At 52.1% G+C, this 13,501-nt stretch overlaps 1 protein-coding gene across 2 annotated transcripts in view; it reads left to right on the top strand.

Annotated features, from left to right (window-relative positions):
• Positions 1-11,008, top strand: part of PRDM15 (PR/SET domain 15) — a 65,498-nt gene extending 54,490 nt beyond the window's left edge. For both annotated transcript variants that reach the window (XM_025292144.3, XM_006071528.4), the window contains exons 20-24: positions 340-423; positions 768-943; positions 4,809-4,889; positions 6,576-6,785; positions 8,381-11,008. In XM_025292144.3, coding sequence (XP_025147929.2) covers positions 340-423; positions 768-943; positions 4,809-4,889; positions 6,576-6,785; positions 8,381-8,857 — 1,028 coding nt within the window. In that variant the 3' untranslated portion in view covers positions 8,858-11,008. The remainder of the gene's footprint in view (positions 1-339; positions 424-767; positions 944-4,808; positions 4,890-6,575; positions 6,786-8,380) is intronic.
• Positions 11,009-13,501: the final 2,493 nt, after the last annotated feature.

Raw genomic sequence — 13,501 nt, 5'->3', positions numbered from 1 at the left:
ATGTTTATTTAAGAGGCAGAGGGCCCACCTTTTTTGTCAGCTTGGGGAATGCAACAGTCTGATGGCTCGATACTTCCATGTTACCAGGTTGCAGGCGGGCAGAGTGACTATCCCAGACCGAGTCACTGATCTGAACACTCAGACACCTGCAGTAGAATGTTTTTCAAGCCACAGTTTGCCAGTTGAATGGGGGAATGAAGGCTTACTGTCTGTCATCTCCGGGTAACTTAGCAGCCCCCACAGCCTTTACAAATACAGAAATGTGTCATGGACAAGACTGATGCTGTATACAGTTAAAACACTCTTGAAACGTGATGTTAAATGTGCCTTTTCCCGCAGGGATTAAAGATTTCATGTGCGAACTGTGTGGAAAAACATTCAGTGAGAGAAACACGATGGAGACACACAAGCTCATCCACACGGGTGAGCTGGGGGTGCCTGGGGACCGTCCGGCCGGCTGCCGTGGTCTCTGCTGGGGCCATCTGCACCTTGTGCAGGGTGTGGAGAGCTTGGCTGTGAGGCTCTATGTGGACTTTTTCAGAATATCTGGCACTATTGTGCCTTAATGAAGCCCCTTCCCCCCTAAAATTCAGCCACAAAACTTTCAAATATTCATGCTCGCATTGTCAGACATTGATTGAAGCATTCCTGGGTGGGAGGAGGGTCTTTCCAAGGCCTGACCTCGGGGTGGGTGACTGGGTCCGCGACCTAGAGGCTGACCCCCTCACCACCCACGCTCGTCTCTCCCTCCCCGTGCGCCCGGGCAGTGGGCAAGCAGTGGACATGCTCCGTGTGTGACAAGAAGTACGTCACCGAGTACATGCTGCAGAAGCACGTGCAGCTCACCCACGACAAGGTGGAGGCGCAAAGCTGCCAGCTGTGTGGGACCAAGGTGTCCACCAGGGCCTCCATGAGCAGACACATGCGGCGCAAGCACCCTGAGGTGAGCATGCGCCAGGCGGGGCTGCCCTCTCCACACCCCCTCCCCCGTGTGAGCCCAGGGCCTCTGTCCTTGGCCCGCTGACTTCCCCCGCTCTGAGACCCCACCACGCAGGGTCACCACCCCTGGGATTCCCAGAGGCAGGGCCGGGGTACGACGCTCCCCTCTGCCTGCGGGTAGGAGGCACCGAATGGATGAGTGAATAGAAGAGCCCCAAATGGTTTTTTGCTGAAGTAATCAATTACTCCCTCCCTGGAATTATAGCAGGACAGGGGTGCTACCCTCCCTCTCCCCCATTCCTCCCTTTAGAGTAGCTAGAAAATGTGTAGAACCAGGGGCTCTGCATGGTGTTGGGGGCTGCTTAGAAAGTGGCCCTGAGGACTGAGACGGAGAAAGTGTACCCAGGAAGGTAGGTGAACCCTGACACCCAGAAGCCGGTGCTAAAGGCAAGTCCAGGGCATCGAATAAGTCATTGTGTTTGAAAAAACAGTAAACTGAAAACAAAACTAGAGGCTTTATAAGTGCGAAAGCAGTGAAAATTTTGAACAAACAATTTGACTAAGTAAGCAACATAACATTTAGCGTTTCTAGGGGTCAAGAGAACATGCAAAGGGAAAACTGAAAAATGTGTCAGTATTGTTAACAGATACTGGCTGTTAATAGTAAAGATAACACGCCTTCCACGAGAATAACAGAGAACTCACTGTGTCTGGGGAGAGGAGATTCACAAAAGGAACACATGTGGTTGAGACACGAGAGAAAGCCTTTAACAGTAAAAGGTGCCATCCTTCCTCCATTGAATTAAGGGAGGTTCCGGGATTCAGAATGACTGGGATTGCACCCAATTCCAGGCCTGGAAGCTCAGAGGTTAAAGCGTCTTCCTGCAATGTGGGAGACCAGGGTTTGATCCCTGGGTTGGGAAGGTCCTCTGGAGAAGGCAATGGCAACCCACTCCAGCACTCTTGCCTGGAAAATCCCATGGACAGAGGAGCTTGGTAGGCTACAGTCCATGGGGTCGCAAAGAGTCGGACACGACTGAGCGACTTCACTTTCACTTTCCAGGACATGCACAATTGCATGTCCTCCTGAGGGTAGTGTGACCCTCTTCCCAGTGTTTTAATAAATGACTCTTTGGAGCCCTGAGTGTCCAGTAAGAGGAATGCCACTGTTAGTGGTAGTTCAGTGATGTGCGTGACTGTGATGTATTTGCAGAGAGTTCTGAGCAAGATTGTGAATGCGCTTTGTAAGAGAGCAGTATACACCTTGCATAGACTACAGGTGTACCCACAGCATGTCGTTCACATTGTGTATTTACAGGATACTCACCTGTGTAACATAAACAAGGTGGTGAAACAAGAAAGGGGGAAGCATTGCACTGTGGTCTTCTGGCACCGAAGTTTTGGTTATTTCTTATCTTTATATTTTTCTCTGTTTCAAAGAATCGCCTCTGATGAACATGGGTTACTTTTGCAATTATAAGAGCACCTTCTGCTTCATTTGGCTGATAAGTTCGTCTTTTTCTCCCATCACCTCGCCATGTCCTCCACAGCCTGTGCAGGTCCCTGACCCGTGGACCCCAGGCTCTTTCCGCTTAGCACGAGGAACTGGGATTCCGCCAGCTTTGCTCCCCTCACTCCAGCCTTTTTCACCTAGTGGCCTGCTGGCGTCTCCACCTAGAGAAACAAAGTTGGGAGCAGGAGCCTGGTGTGTCAGCATCCATCCGGCTGCCCAGTGTCAGTGGGGCCCCCTCTAGGTGTTGGGGCCCAGGGCAGGTGCTGCAGGCTCCCTCGGGGGCTCGTGGTGGGTGGGAGCGAGTGATTTCTCGGCACGTGGGTGTCTGTAGCTCCGTGCACTAACAGCGTGCACAGCGGTTTTTGCCCATGGCATGTGTGATGCGTGCTGCTGGGTGCAGGGGCCTTGCGGACACGGAGCAGCTCAGCAGACGTTTTCCTCTGGTTAACGATCACTTGCCTCATCGCTCCATCTGCATGGCCACCTCTTGGCACCTCTTCTCAAGCCCACCATGCTGGGCTGCAGAGTACTCTGGTGGGGCCCCCAGCAGGCTTGGGCTCCACTGTCAGGGCTCTCTTCTCACTCCCTTCTGTCTCAGGCACTTTCAGCCTCTGTCCCCTGGGCTGCTTTCCTTCGATCCTTTGATGTTTCTCTGTTGTTTCCTTCTGTGTGTTCAGACAAATAGTTAAGTGCCTGCGAGGATGAGCGTTGGTGACCAGCTGGACCGGGGGTGCCCCGTCCTCTTGGACCTGACGGTCTAGGGTGGTAGATGGAAGGAGGGGAATGATGCAGACACATCACACAGAGGAGAGCAGAGGGAATGGGGGAAACGTCCCCAGACTGCAGGAGCGAGGCTGGGGAGGCTCTGCTGCGGTGAGGGCACCGCGTGGCTACGCTGTGCAGGGCGGGGGTGCTCCGCAGTGGTGCTAGGCGCAGACTCGGGCGTGGGGGTCTGGAGAAGGCTGGCCTGCATGTTAGGGTGTTAAGCATAAGCTGCTTTCACATACTCGAGATCTTTGAGAATTGATGCTATTTTGTGACTTCCACTTATGGTGTTTCCCTCTGCTTTGAATGAATGTTACATTGAGGAAAATTCAAACACAAAAAGTGCTTTTTACATGTGGTCTAATCTCCTAACCAGCGTAAAGTCAGCAAGTGCTGCGGTGCTGGTTCTCTGTGGCTTCCGGCTGGTGTGACTAGGACACTGACGATGATGCTGGTGGTGATGGAGGTGGTGGTGGCAGGGATGGGGTGGTGACGGTGCCAGAGGTGGAGGGGGTGGTGACAGCCGCGGAGGTGGTGTGGTGGGAGAGAACAGTCAGTGGCCTCCAGCTGCTCTGACTCAGCTTTGCAGCCTCAGTCACACTTGGGTTCTCACCACCATGTCAGCATTTCTGTTGAAACACACATGATCGCCTCGCTGGCCACCCTTTCAGAGGGTGCCCTGTCCTGGATGGTCTTGGATCCTAAGCCCAGAAATACAATGGTCTGTCATCTTTCTTAAATAAGCCACACCCATGATATATAGCCTATAGTTTTGTTCTTAATTTAATTTGGAACAAAAATGGAAAGATGCTTGCAAAGCCATTTGACTACAGAGCCGTTTGGACAGACTGCCGTGCTTTCCCTGGTTGCGTTTCGTTTTTCCACAGCCGCCTCCATCCCATAGCAGCTCCCCGTCACAGCCTCCCCCCCAGGTGTCCTACGTGCTCTGTGCACCACCTGTGACTTGTTCAGTTAGGTGACCACAGTCACCTGTTTAGCCAGTGCCAGCAGGGTGTGGGCCAGGTTCGGGGTGAGGAAGGAGCTGTGTAAAGCTCGAGTGTGTGTACTGGTATGAGGGTCTGCCTCCTGCTGAGGACAGGCCGGTGTGGCTCAAGGGGGCTGCGAGTGGGGGGGCGCAGGTAGGAAAGTAAGGTGTGTTACATGGACACGTCTCCCTCTTGGTAACTCGTTATAGGATGGGTTTGCCACACTGTGTCTTATCCTGCTCTGCTCTTAGTGAGAGATACCGAGATTGAGTGAGGACGCACTTCCTGAGAGAGTGGACGGCGTGGACAGGAAGGGAAGCAGGGCCTCCACCGGGACAGTAGATGGTGCAATGATGCACAGATGGGCTAGGGGGTGCCCCCGTGTGTGGGAACGCGGCGGACACTTGAGGAGAGGGGGCCTGGGAGGAGGGAAGGAGAGCCGACAGGACTCTGGATCCCAGGCTTCTGAGTGCCGAGCAGGGCCGGTGGGCACGTGGGGGCCTGTGAGGGAGACGGCCCGGCGGCCGTGTGTCTGGCCCCACCTGCCCTGGGCTGGCCTTCAGGATGGCTGTGTCCTGGGCTTACAGCCCCACGCCCACTCCTAGGTCCTGGCCGTGAGGATTGACGACCTGGACCACCTCCCGGAGACCACCACCATCGACGCCTCCTCCATCGGCATCGTCCAGGTGAGCACGGAGCACGTGGGGCGGGGCGTCTCACCCGAGGAGCCCAGCAGGTGTCAGGAGCAGCCCTTGGGGCAACCCCCACGTGTCACACTCATTTCCCTCTGTTCTGTTAATTGGTCATCAAGGTAGCTCAGATGGTAAAGCATCTGCCTACAATGTGGGAGACCCGGGTTCGATCCCTGGATAGGGAAGATCCCCTGGAGAAGGAAATGGCACCCCACTGCAGTATTCTTGCCTGGAAAATCCCATGGACTGAGGATCCTGGTAGGCTACAGTCCATGGGGTCGCAAAGAGTCAGACACGACTGAGCAACTTCACTTTCCAGGAGCCTTCTAGTTTCTGTGAACATTTCTAGAATTTCAGTTTTCTGAAAACAGATGTGTGTCTTTTTAGAGAATAGATTGCTTATTAAGACTGAGTTCCCCCAGAGAAAACAGTAAAGTGTGTGTGTGTGCGTGCACACAGGTGCACGCACGTGCAGAGAGAACTAGATTTATTGTAAGGAGTTGGCTCACTCAGTTGTGGGTCTGGCAGGTCCAGAATCTGCCGGGAGGGCCGGAGGCTGGACACCCAGGAGGAGCTGATGCTAGAGGCAGAATTCCCTCATCTTCTGGGAACTTTGTCGGCTCTCAAGGCCTTCACCTGATTGGTCCAGGCCCACCCACATTTCAGAAGGTGCTGTTTTACTCAACACCTACTGGCTTCAGTGTTGATCACATCTGAAAAACACCTTCAGGACAGCATCTGGACTGGTGTTTGACCACATGACTGGGCGCCCCAAACTGGCAAAGGGATGCTTCAGTTAACCATCACAAGTATCACCCAGAAGAGCAAAATAACCTTAAACGTATTAGGTGAACTTTCAAAAGGAATTTGTAGTCAGTACCTTGATATAAAGGTTTTCTCTTATTTTGAAGGGAACATTTCGCGCTCAGTTACTTTAAAATCCTGTTTACCCCTCTCGTGTTTTGCAGTAGAGCTTTGAGCCCAGTGCTCAGTGGCTGGCTTGAGCTAAACAGCCAGGCCCGAGGCCCAGGACCACGTCCGCCCCTGACGTGGGCAGCCCCTCGTGGCCACGTCCTGGCAGGCCTCCTCGGGGTCTGTCTGCCACTGGGTGAGGCCGCACCTCATGGGATGGCGCCAAGGACAGGAGGGGTGGTGGGTGACCGGGGCGGAGAGCCTTGCGGGCCACCGCTGCCCAGCGGCCTCTGTGATCCTGGGCTGGGCCAGCTGTGGGTCAGCAGGAGGGAAAGAAGTATGCCGGGCACCCATCTGTGGTCACCATTACTGCTGGGCCCTTATTTGCTATCCCTAAAAACCATGACCACACGGTTCTTGCAGTCAGACTCATCCTTGATCCAAGATTATGTCTACAGTGAACCTGTGTCAGCCTGGGGCAGAGAGCCCGATGTGAAAGCCTTTCTAGCCTCAGGCAGAGCTCAACAGGGCTGAAACAGGGCCTCAAAACCTGTTTTCAGAGATATTTCTATTTCAGCACCAAGTATGACTTCTATCCAACTTTCCTCACTTTAAAGAAAAGCAGTGGAGACCAGCGGGAACTTGCTGCCATCCCTAGATGTGCACATTAGCAGATGGGCCTGGTCACCTGGTATCTGGAGATGGTGCCAGGCCGCCTCAGGGGCACGACGCACTGACCTGTCGTTGTCTCACCTTCTGCTCATGCAGCCTGAGCTGAGTCTGGAGCAGGAGGAGCTGGCCGAAGGGAAGCACGTGAAAGCCACCAGGAGAGCTCCCAAGAGGAAGCAGAAGCCGGAGGAGGAGGCCGGGGCCACGGGGCCTGAGGATGCCGCCTTCAGCGAGTTCTCGGAGAAGGAGGGCACGTTCTCCGGCGGTGTCGGGGATGAGACGGACTCGGCCGTGCAGAGCATCCAGCAGGTGGCGCTTGTGCGGAGTCCGGCCCGGGTGTGGGGGGCCGGCCTGGTACCCTTCTCCCCATGGGGACTTGGACCCTGACTGCTGTCAGCCTGTGCCCCGTTTCCCAATGCAGACTCAGAGGTCACCACCATCGTGGTGAAAAGCAGGCGTACCCCTATGGTTGGGAACTGGCTGGGCCCAGTTGGGGGAGGTCCTCGGGGGCCTGAGTGTGCTGGTCAGGCAGGGGGACCCGACCCTGCACAGCAGGGCGTGTGTAGAGCCGCTGCTTTTAGCCAGAACTTCCCCTTTGCTGACCCTTCCCTGCTTGGGTTTCAAGGCCCTCAGCTCTCTGTCAGCGTGTGTTGGACGCCGTGCCTCTCTTGAGTGGCCCTGGACATCCTGGTTGCAGGGGTTCCTGTGTTTCTCTGGCCTTTTGTCCCTCTTCGTGGGGAGAGCAGTGCTGTCTTTTTTGTTTATTAGCTCTTGGCACCGCACTCGGGTTTGTGGTCCTTCTGAGCTTTGCAGTGTGTTAAGAGACAACGAAGAATATTGTTCTCGTGACTGTTGTTGCTCAGTCGCTGAGTCATGTCTGATTCATTGCGACCTCATGGATGGCAGCATGACAAGCTTCCCTGTTCTTCACTGTCTCCCAGAGTTCGCTCAAACTCATGTTCCTGAAGTTGGCGATGCCATCCAACTATCTCATTCTCATCGTCGTCCCCTTCTCTTCCTGCCCTCAGTCTTTCCCAGCATCAGGGTCTTTTCCAATGACTCAGCTCTTCGCATCGGATGGCCAAAAATATTGAAGCTTCCGCTTTAGCCTCAGTCCTTCCAGTGACTAGTCAGGGTTGATTTCCTTTAGGATTGACTGGTTTGATCTTGCTGTCCAAGAGACTCTCAAGAGTTTTATCCAACACTGCAGTTCAAAAGCATCAGTTCTTCAGTACTCAGCCTTCTTTATGATCCAACTCTCACATCCATACGTGACTACTGGAAAAACCACAGCTTTGACTAGATGGACCTTTGTTGGCAAAATGATGTCTCTGCTTTTTAACACACTGTCTAGGTTTGTCATGGCTTTTCTTCCAAGGAGTAAGTGTCTTTTAATTTCGCCTTCTACAGTCACCATCCGCAGTGATTTTGGAGCCCAAGAAAATAAAATCTGTCACTGCTTCCACTTTTTCCCCATCTATTTGCCATGAATTGATGGGACCACATGCCATGATCTTAGTATTTTGAATGCTGAGTTTTAAGCCAGCTTTTTCACTCTCCTCTTTCACCCTCATCAAGAGGCTCTTGAGTTCCTCTTCACTTCAGCTTCTCTCGTGATTACTGTTCTGTTTTTTTCTCGACACTGAAATCATTTATTGCTCAGTTCCAGCTGATGGTCTCAGTGATCACATCTGTATCTCGTTTCTCTTTTTCCCTGGAATTCTTTTTCCAGGAAACTAGTGTGGTTTAGTCTTTCACCAGCACATCTCACCTCCTTCCTTTGGGCCGAACGTGAGATGATCCCCGCGTCACGGGGAATCCTCCACAAAGCACAGCACAGGAAGCTGCTCTTGTTCTTAATTCTTCAGAAACTAATGGTCTCGTGTCATGTGTGACTCTTCCAGGTGGTGGTGACTCTGGGCGACCCCAACGTGACCACCCCATCCAGCTCCGTCGGCCTGACCAACATCACCGTGACCCCCATCACCACCACGGCCGGGACGCAGTTTACCAACCTCCAGCCAGTGGCCGTCGGGCACCTGACCACTCCAGAACGCCAGCTCCAGCTGGACAACTCCATCCTGACCGTGACCTTTGATACCGTCAGCGGCTCTGCCATGCTGCACAACCGCCAGAACGACCTCCAGATCCACCCGCAGCCGGAAGCCTCGAACCCACAATCTGTGGCCCACTTCATCAACCTGACCACCCTGGTCAACTCCATCACGCCCCTGGGGAGCCAGCTGGGCGAGCAGCACCCGCTCACCTGGCGGGCGGTGCCCCAGACGGACGGGCCGCCCCCACCGCCGCCGGCCCCCGCCCCGCAGGCCGCCCAGCCCTCAGTGCCGGCCGAGCAGCAGCCGCAGATGTACAGCTACTGAGGCGGCTTTCAGAGAGACCAGGGAGAGAACCACAGATGGGGGTTTGTTTTCACTTAAGATTTGTTGGCTGGATACCAAACAGAGAAAAGCAAACACATTATTGCAGTGTAAGAAAGGTTGACTTAGCTTTTGCAGAATTATCTCCAAATGCCCCCAGAACCATGGCAGTATGTCAGCTGAACTCAGAAGTGACCCTGGGCAGGCCAGTTGTCCCCGGGAGCAGCCCCCCCCGCATTCTCCGGGATAAGGCAGGCCCCCAGGCTTCCCTTCCAGAGCTGGAGGGACTGGAGGTTTGCAAAAGGGAAGTGGTTTGTTTCCTTTTTCCCTTTAGGGCTGGGCTGCTGTGTTAAAATGTAGCAATGTGCTGGGCGGGAGCAGAGTTTTCTCCGGGCTCCTGGACTTTGAACAGGTAGAAGTTCAAGTCACATTTATCTTCTTTGAAATTCCAGTTGAGTCAAAGTCGTTGGCTGAAACCATGTGGGAAGCTGCCCTGCGGGGTGACGCCCCTCCTCTGGCCTTCCCGTTGGTCACAGGCAAGCGGTCACGTGAGGTCGTGCAGCAAGGCATCCTAGTAATAGGGTACCTGAATGGATTTTCAGGATGGTTCTTTTTTTAAACTTTATCTTGAGCATATCTCGCGTGTTCGAAACTGCGGAGACCACGTTCTTCTCTGTTTTCCTTTGACACGCGACGTCGTTTGCACTGTAGGCCTGCATCCAGCTTACACAGCTGCCCCAGCGCAGGGGGCGCTGTTACACGTGCGTCAAAAGGGCCTCCCGCTGGCCCTTCTGGAGGCTCCCTGGAGCTGTCTCAGGACTCTGCCATCCAAATATATTTATTGTGGCTGAGACTCGGCTAGAGTCCCCTGAACTGGAGAACGGGGAAGAAATTCATGTCTTTTTTCTGTTTAAACTCTAATTCCAAAGGTTGATGTGTTTCAAGACCAGTTTTCTATAAAAATGTTGAATGAACTTGGCTCCTTACGGGGAAAGGGGTAGGTCTTTTTCTGAAATACAGAGGTAGTGCTGTCCTGCCAAGTAGTGTGAAAGCAGAAAAGGTCATTAGCTGAGTAGTAGAAGCATCAGCGCCCCGAATGAATGAATGCATGAATGTGCTGAGTGACAGCTCACACGTGTGCACCCATTTCAGGGGTGGTGGGTGAGGCTCAGGGCCACCGAGGTGGTGGCGGCCAGCAGCCAGTCCTCTGGCTGCCCAGCCAGGGAGACAAAGAGGCAGGTGAAGAAGCTTGAGCGATGCCTTTGCCCTGTCCAGAATGAAAAGATAACGGTTGCTTTGCTTTGTCTCGATCACTCTTTGTGATCCTGTGTTAGTTGGGAGACCTTCAGTGAAGAGTGAATAAATGAGACAGACTGACCTGATGCTGCCAGTGAGGCTGCGGGCGATCTCTCACGCAAAGGGCAGCGTTCTCAGCACTTCGTGTAGTTCCAAGTCACAAGCTGTTGAGGAGAGGGCTGGGTTTTGATGTGTGCAATACATGCCTTCATGAACTGAGTTCATCACCCATGCAGCATGTGAAAGGGGGCTGCAGAATTCACCCTCCACACCCAGCTTGTCCCTAACTCCCAGCTTGCCCCTCTCCGTTGAATTTGTCGTGGGCGATTATTTGACTTTTAATTTATGATAATTATTTTTATGTTATTTATGTATATAATTAACTGCTTTATACATAATAGTTTCATCAAATGAACTTGGGCTAGGGGTGATATATTTTCTAAGCATTCTCTCTGTTCTCCAAATGTAAGTGGTCCAGGTGTCTGTGGAGTCATCAAGCACGCCAAGGTCCCTAAGGTATTTTTTTAAACATCACTGACCATTTCCTTTTGCACTTGCAGAAGTTAAAGGACAAATGACCAAGGAAAAAAAAACCCAGATGTGATTGAACACCCGCTATCATTTATCTTTTATTCCTCTTCCCTATGAAATAAAGGCCTTTTAAATCACAATTTTATTTTTTTAAGAAAAGTTGTTTTTGTGACTAGGATAAGAATGCATCGTATGTTTTTAAAGAACCTAATTTAGGTTGTGTGGCCCCGGTGTACTTACCATTGTTCACTTAAATACACAGATGTGTAACAATACTTCTTGTTATAATAAGCGAAAACTCGAAATAAAAGTCAGATTTACTCCTGAGTTTTCTGTAGAAATATTTGTCCTAATAGGATCACTGTCTGAGGCAAAATAGATTTGTGCTGTCGTAAAACAGTTGCTATGAGTTTCCATATAAAAAACCTAGTCAGCCCAAAGAGCCATCAGCTCTAGACTGTTGTGCACATTTATCCCTGTTTCCTGGTAGAAAGGATTTAGTGTTTTAATTGATCCCAGGTGCATAACTGTAGGAGGAAAGGGGATGAAATCACTGTGGCCCTCTGTGAATCCCTCTGAGTTACGCTAAATCAGTAAACAGAAGACGCTTGATCTAGGCCCGTGAAGTTGTGTCGTCCATGCCACCCAGCGCTGTGAGCCTTGCAGAGCTGGCCCCCAGGGTATACTGCCTGACATGGACTGTGAGGCAAGAACGGGAGGGGGCCCGCAGGGGGATGTGTTCCTATGCTGGGTGCTGCTCCACAGTGACCATGTGACCAAGGGTGACCGCCTTGGAGGATTCCAGGCTCTGCAGGCAGATGTGTGGGCCTGACTGCCACGGCGTCCAGAGCTCATGGCTCCCAACTCAGGGCTGTGTGAGTCACTTTCCTGTTGGGTTTTGAAAGGTGTTAAGGCTGAGAAGTCACACGTCCTTCAAATCCCATCAGTTTGTTCAAAGACAAGATTTGCCAGGAGCTGTGCTTTTCCATGGCTCACGGTCTGCTCAGATCACTCGTCCCGAGTGGGGGACACATTTGGTGTATTTTGAGAACGATTGTAATTCCCGTGTGGTTCAGACCCTGTGAAATGTTTGGATTATTTTAAGTGACCCAAACGTTGAAAATAAACAAGATATTAAAATATTAGAAGCTTTCACAGGTTTTTTTTTTTTTTTAAGGAACAGAGCCAATCCCTGGTCAGAGAACTAACTTCCTGCATATCCCACAGTGCAGCCATCAATTTTTTGAAAAAGCAAGTGGTTGTAGCAATTTTTGTAAAGCTTAAATGGAGACCTGTGTTAGTCACTTAGTCGTGTCCTACTCTTTGTGACCCCATGGACTGTAGCCTGCCAGGCTCCTCTGTCCATGGAGTTCTCTAGGCAAGAATACTGGAGTGGGTTGCCATTCTCTTCTCCAGGGGATCTTCCCCACCCAGGGATTAAAGCTGGGTCTCCTGCATTGCAGGCAGATTCTTAATAATCTGAACCACCAGGGTAAGCCCTTAAACGGAGAGAATCAGTCCAGTTCATTTGCTCAGTCATGTCTGACTCTTTGCGACCCCACGAACTGTAGCATGCTAGGCTTCCCTGTCCATCACCAACTCCCGGAGCTTGCTCAAACCCATATCCATTGAGTTGGTGATACCACCCATCTCATCCTCTGTCACCCCCTTCTCCTCCTGCCTTCAATCTTTCCCAGCATCAGGGTCTATTCCAGTGAGCTGGCTCTTCACATCACGTGGCCAAAGTATTAGAGTTTCAGCATCAGTCCTTCCAGTGAATATTCAGGGTTGATTTCCTTTAAGATTGACTGGTTTTATCTCCTTGCCATTCAAGGGACTCTCAAGAGTCTTCTTCAGCACCACAGTTCAAACAGAGAGAATAGATCCAAAAAAGATGAGTAGCCAGAGAAGGGAGAACTTGACAAGCAAGGTGTTTCTTTGGGCAAGTGGTCTGGAACAATCCCTTAAATTGTATTGATCAAATTGTTCTGATTTGTTAGGAGTGGTCATTTTAAACTTAAAAAACACCTGGTGTGCCATCAGACCTTCTAAGGATTTGAATTAGGAGAACCTTGTTTTATATGCTTCGGTTCTGTCTTAGGGGACAGCTGATAGCAGCTAACCCTCCTGCCACTGAGTGGGATTCACCTGCTCAGCATCCAGCAGGCCGTCAGCACATTCTTGTACATCCAACAAATTCCAGTAGAAAGGGGAGACAGTTGCGCCTCTGGCTGTTTTCATCCAGCTTGAGTGCCTCTGCATCAGAAGTGCCCTGGTTCTGGAATGACAGCGAATGATCTGACTTGCGTGATGGTGGAGGCAACAGAATTGTCTGGAAGCCGCTCTAGGTTACCCACACAACCAGCTGACTGGGATCATCCCACCCACCAAGCCCCAGTGCCCCAGGATCTGAGGCTTTCCTCCCTCCCATGGTCCCAGGTGCAGGCAGCTGGCATCCAGACAACACCGGAGGGTTGGCACCTGCCTGCAGACTGCCTTGAATCCAAGCCGTCTGCTCTTCCCCGTTGACAGGTGTGTCTGCCCACATTTGCTCCATAAGGAGGGAGACGGACCCAGTCTCTGTGGGAAGATGGCCCATCAATGGGACACAGACCTACCTGAGTCTTTGCAGGGAGCCTGGCGTAGCACACCTCCCTGGAAGAGCAAGGATGCAGGACCCAGGACTCAGTACCCAGTGATCCCTGTCTGTTCCACTTGGGACTTTCAACTCTTCCTGGGCGCTGGGGCGTCATGCCCTTGCACGACCATCTGGAGCTTGCCGCCTACCCCAGAAATTCTCTCTTCCAAGTTTTAGCCATG

The sequence above is a fragment of the Bubalus bubalis genome, chromosome 1 (assembly GCF_019923935.1).
Source record: "Bubalus bubalis isolate 160015118507 breed Murrah chromosome 1, NDDB_SH_1, whole genome shotgun sequence".
In the NCBI taxonomy this organism is placed as follows: domain Eukaryota; kingdom Metazoa; phylum Chordata; class Mammalia; order Artiodactyla; family Bovidae; genus Bubalus; species Bubalus bubalis.
This window is presented reverse-complemented; position numbering and strand designations above follow the sequence as displayed.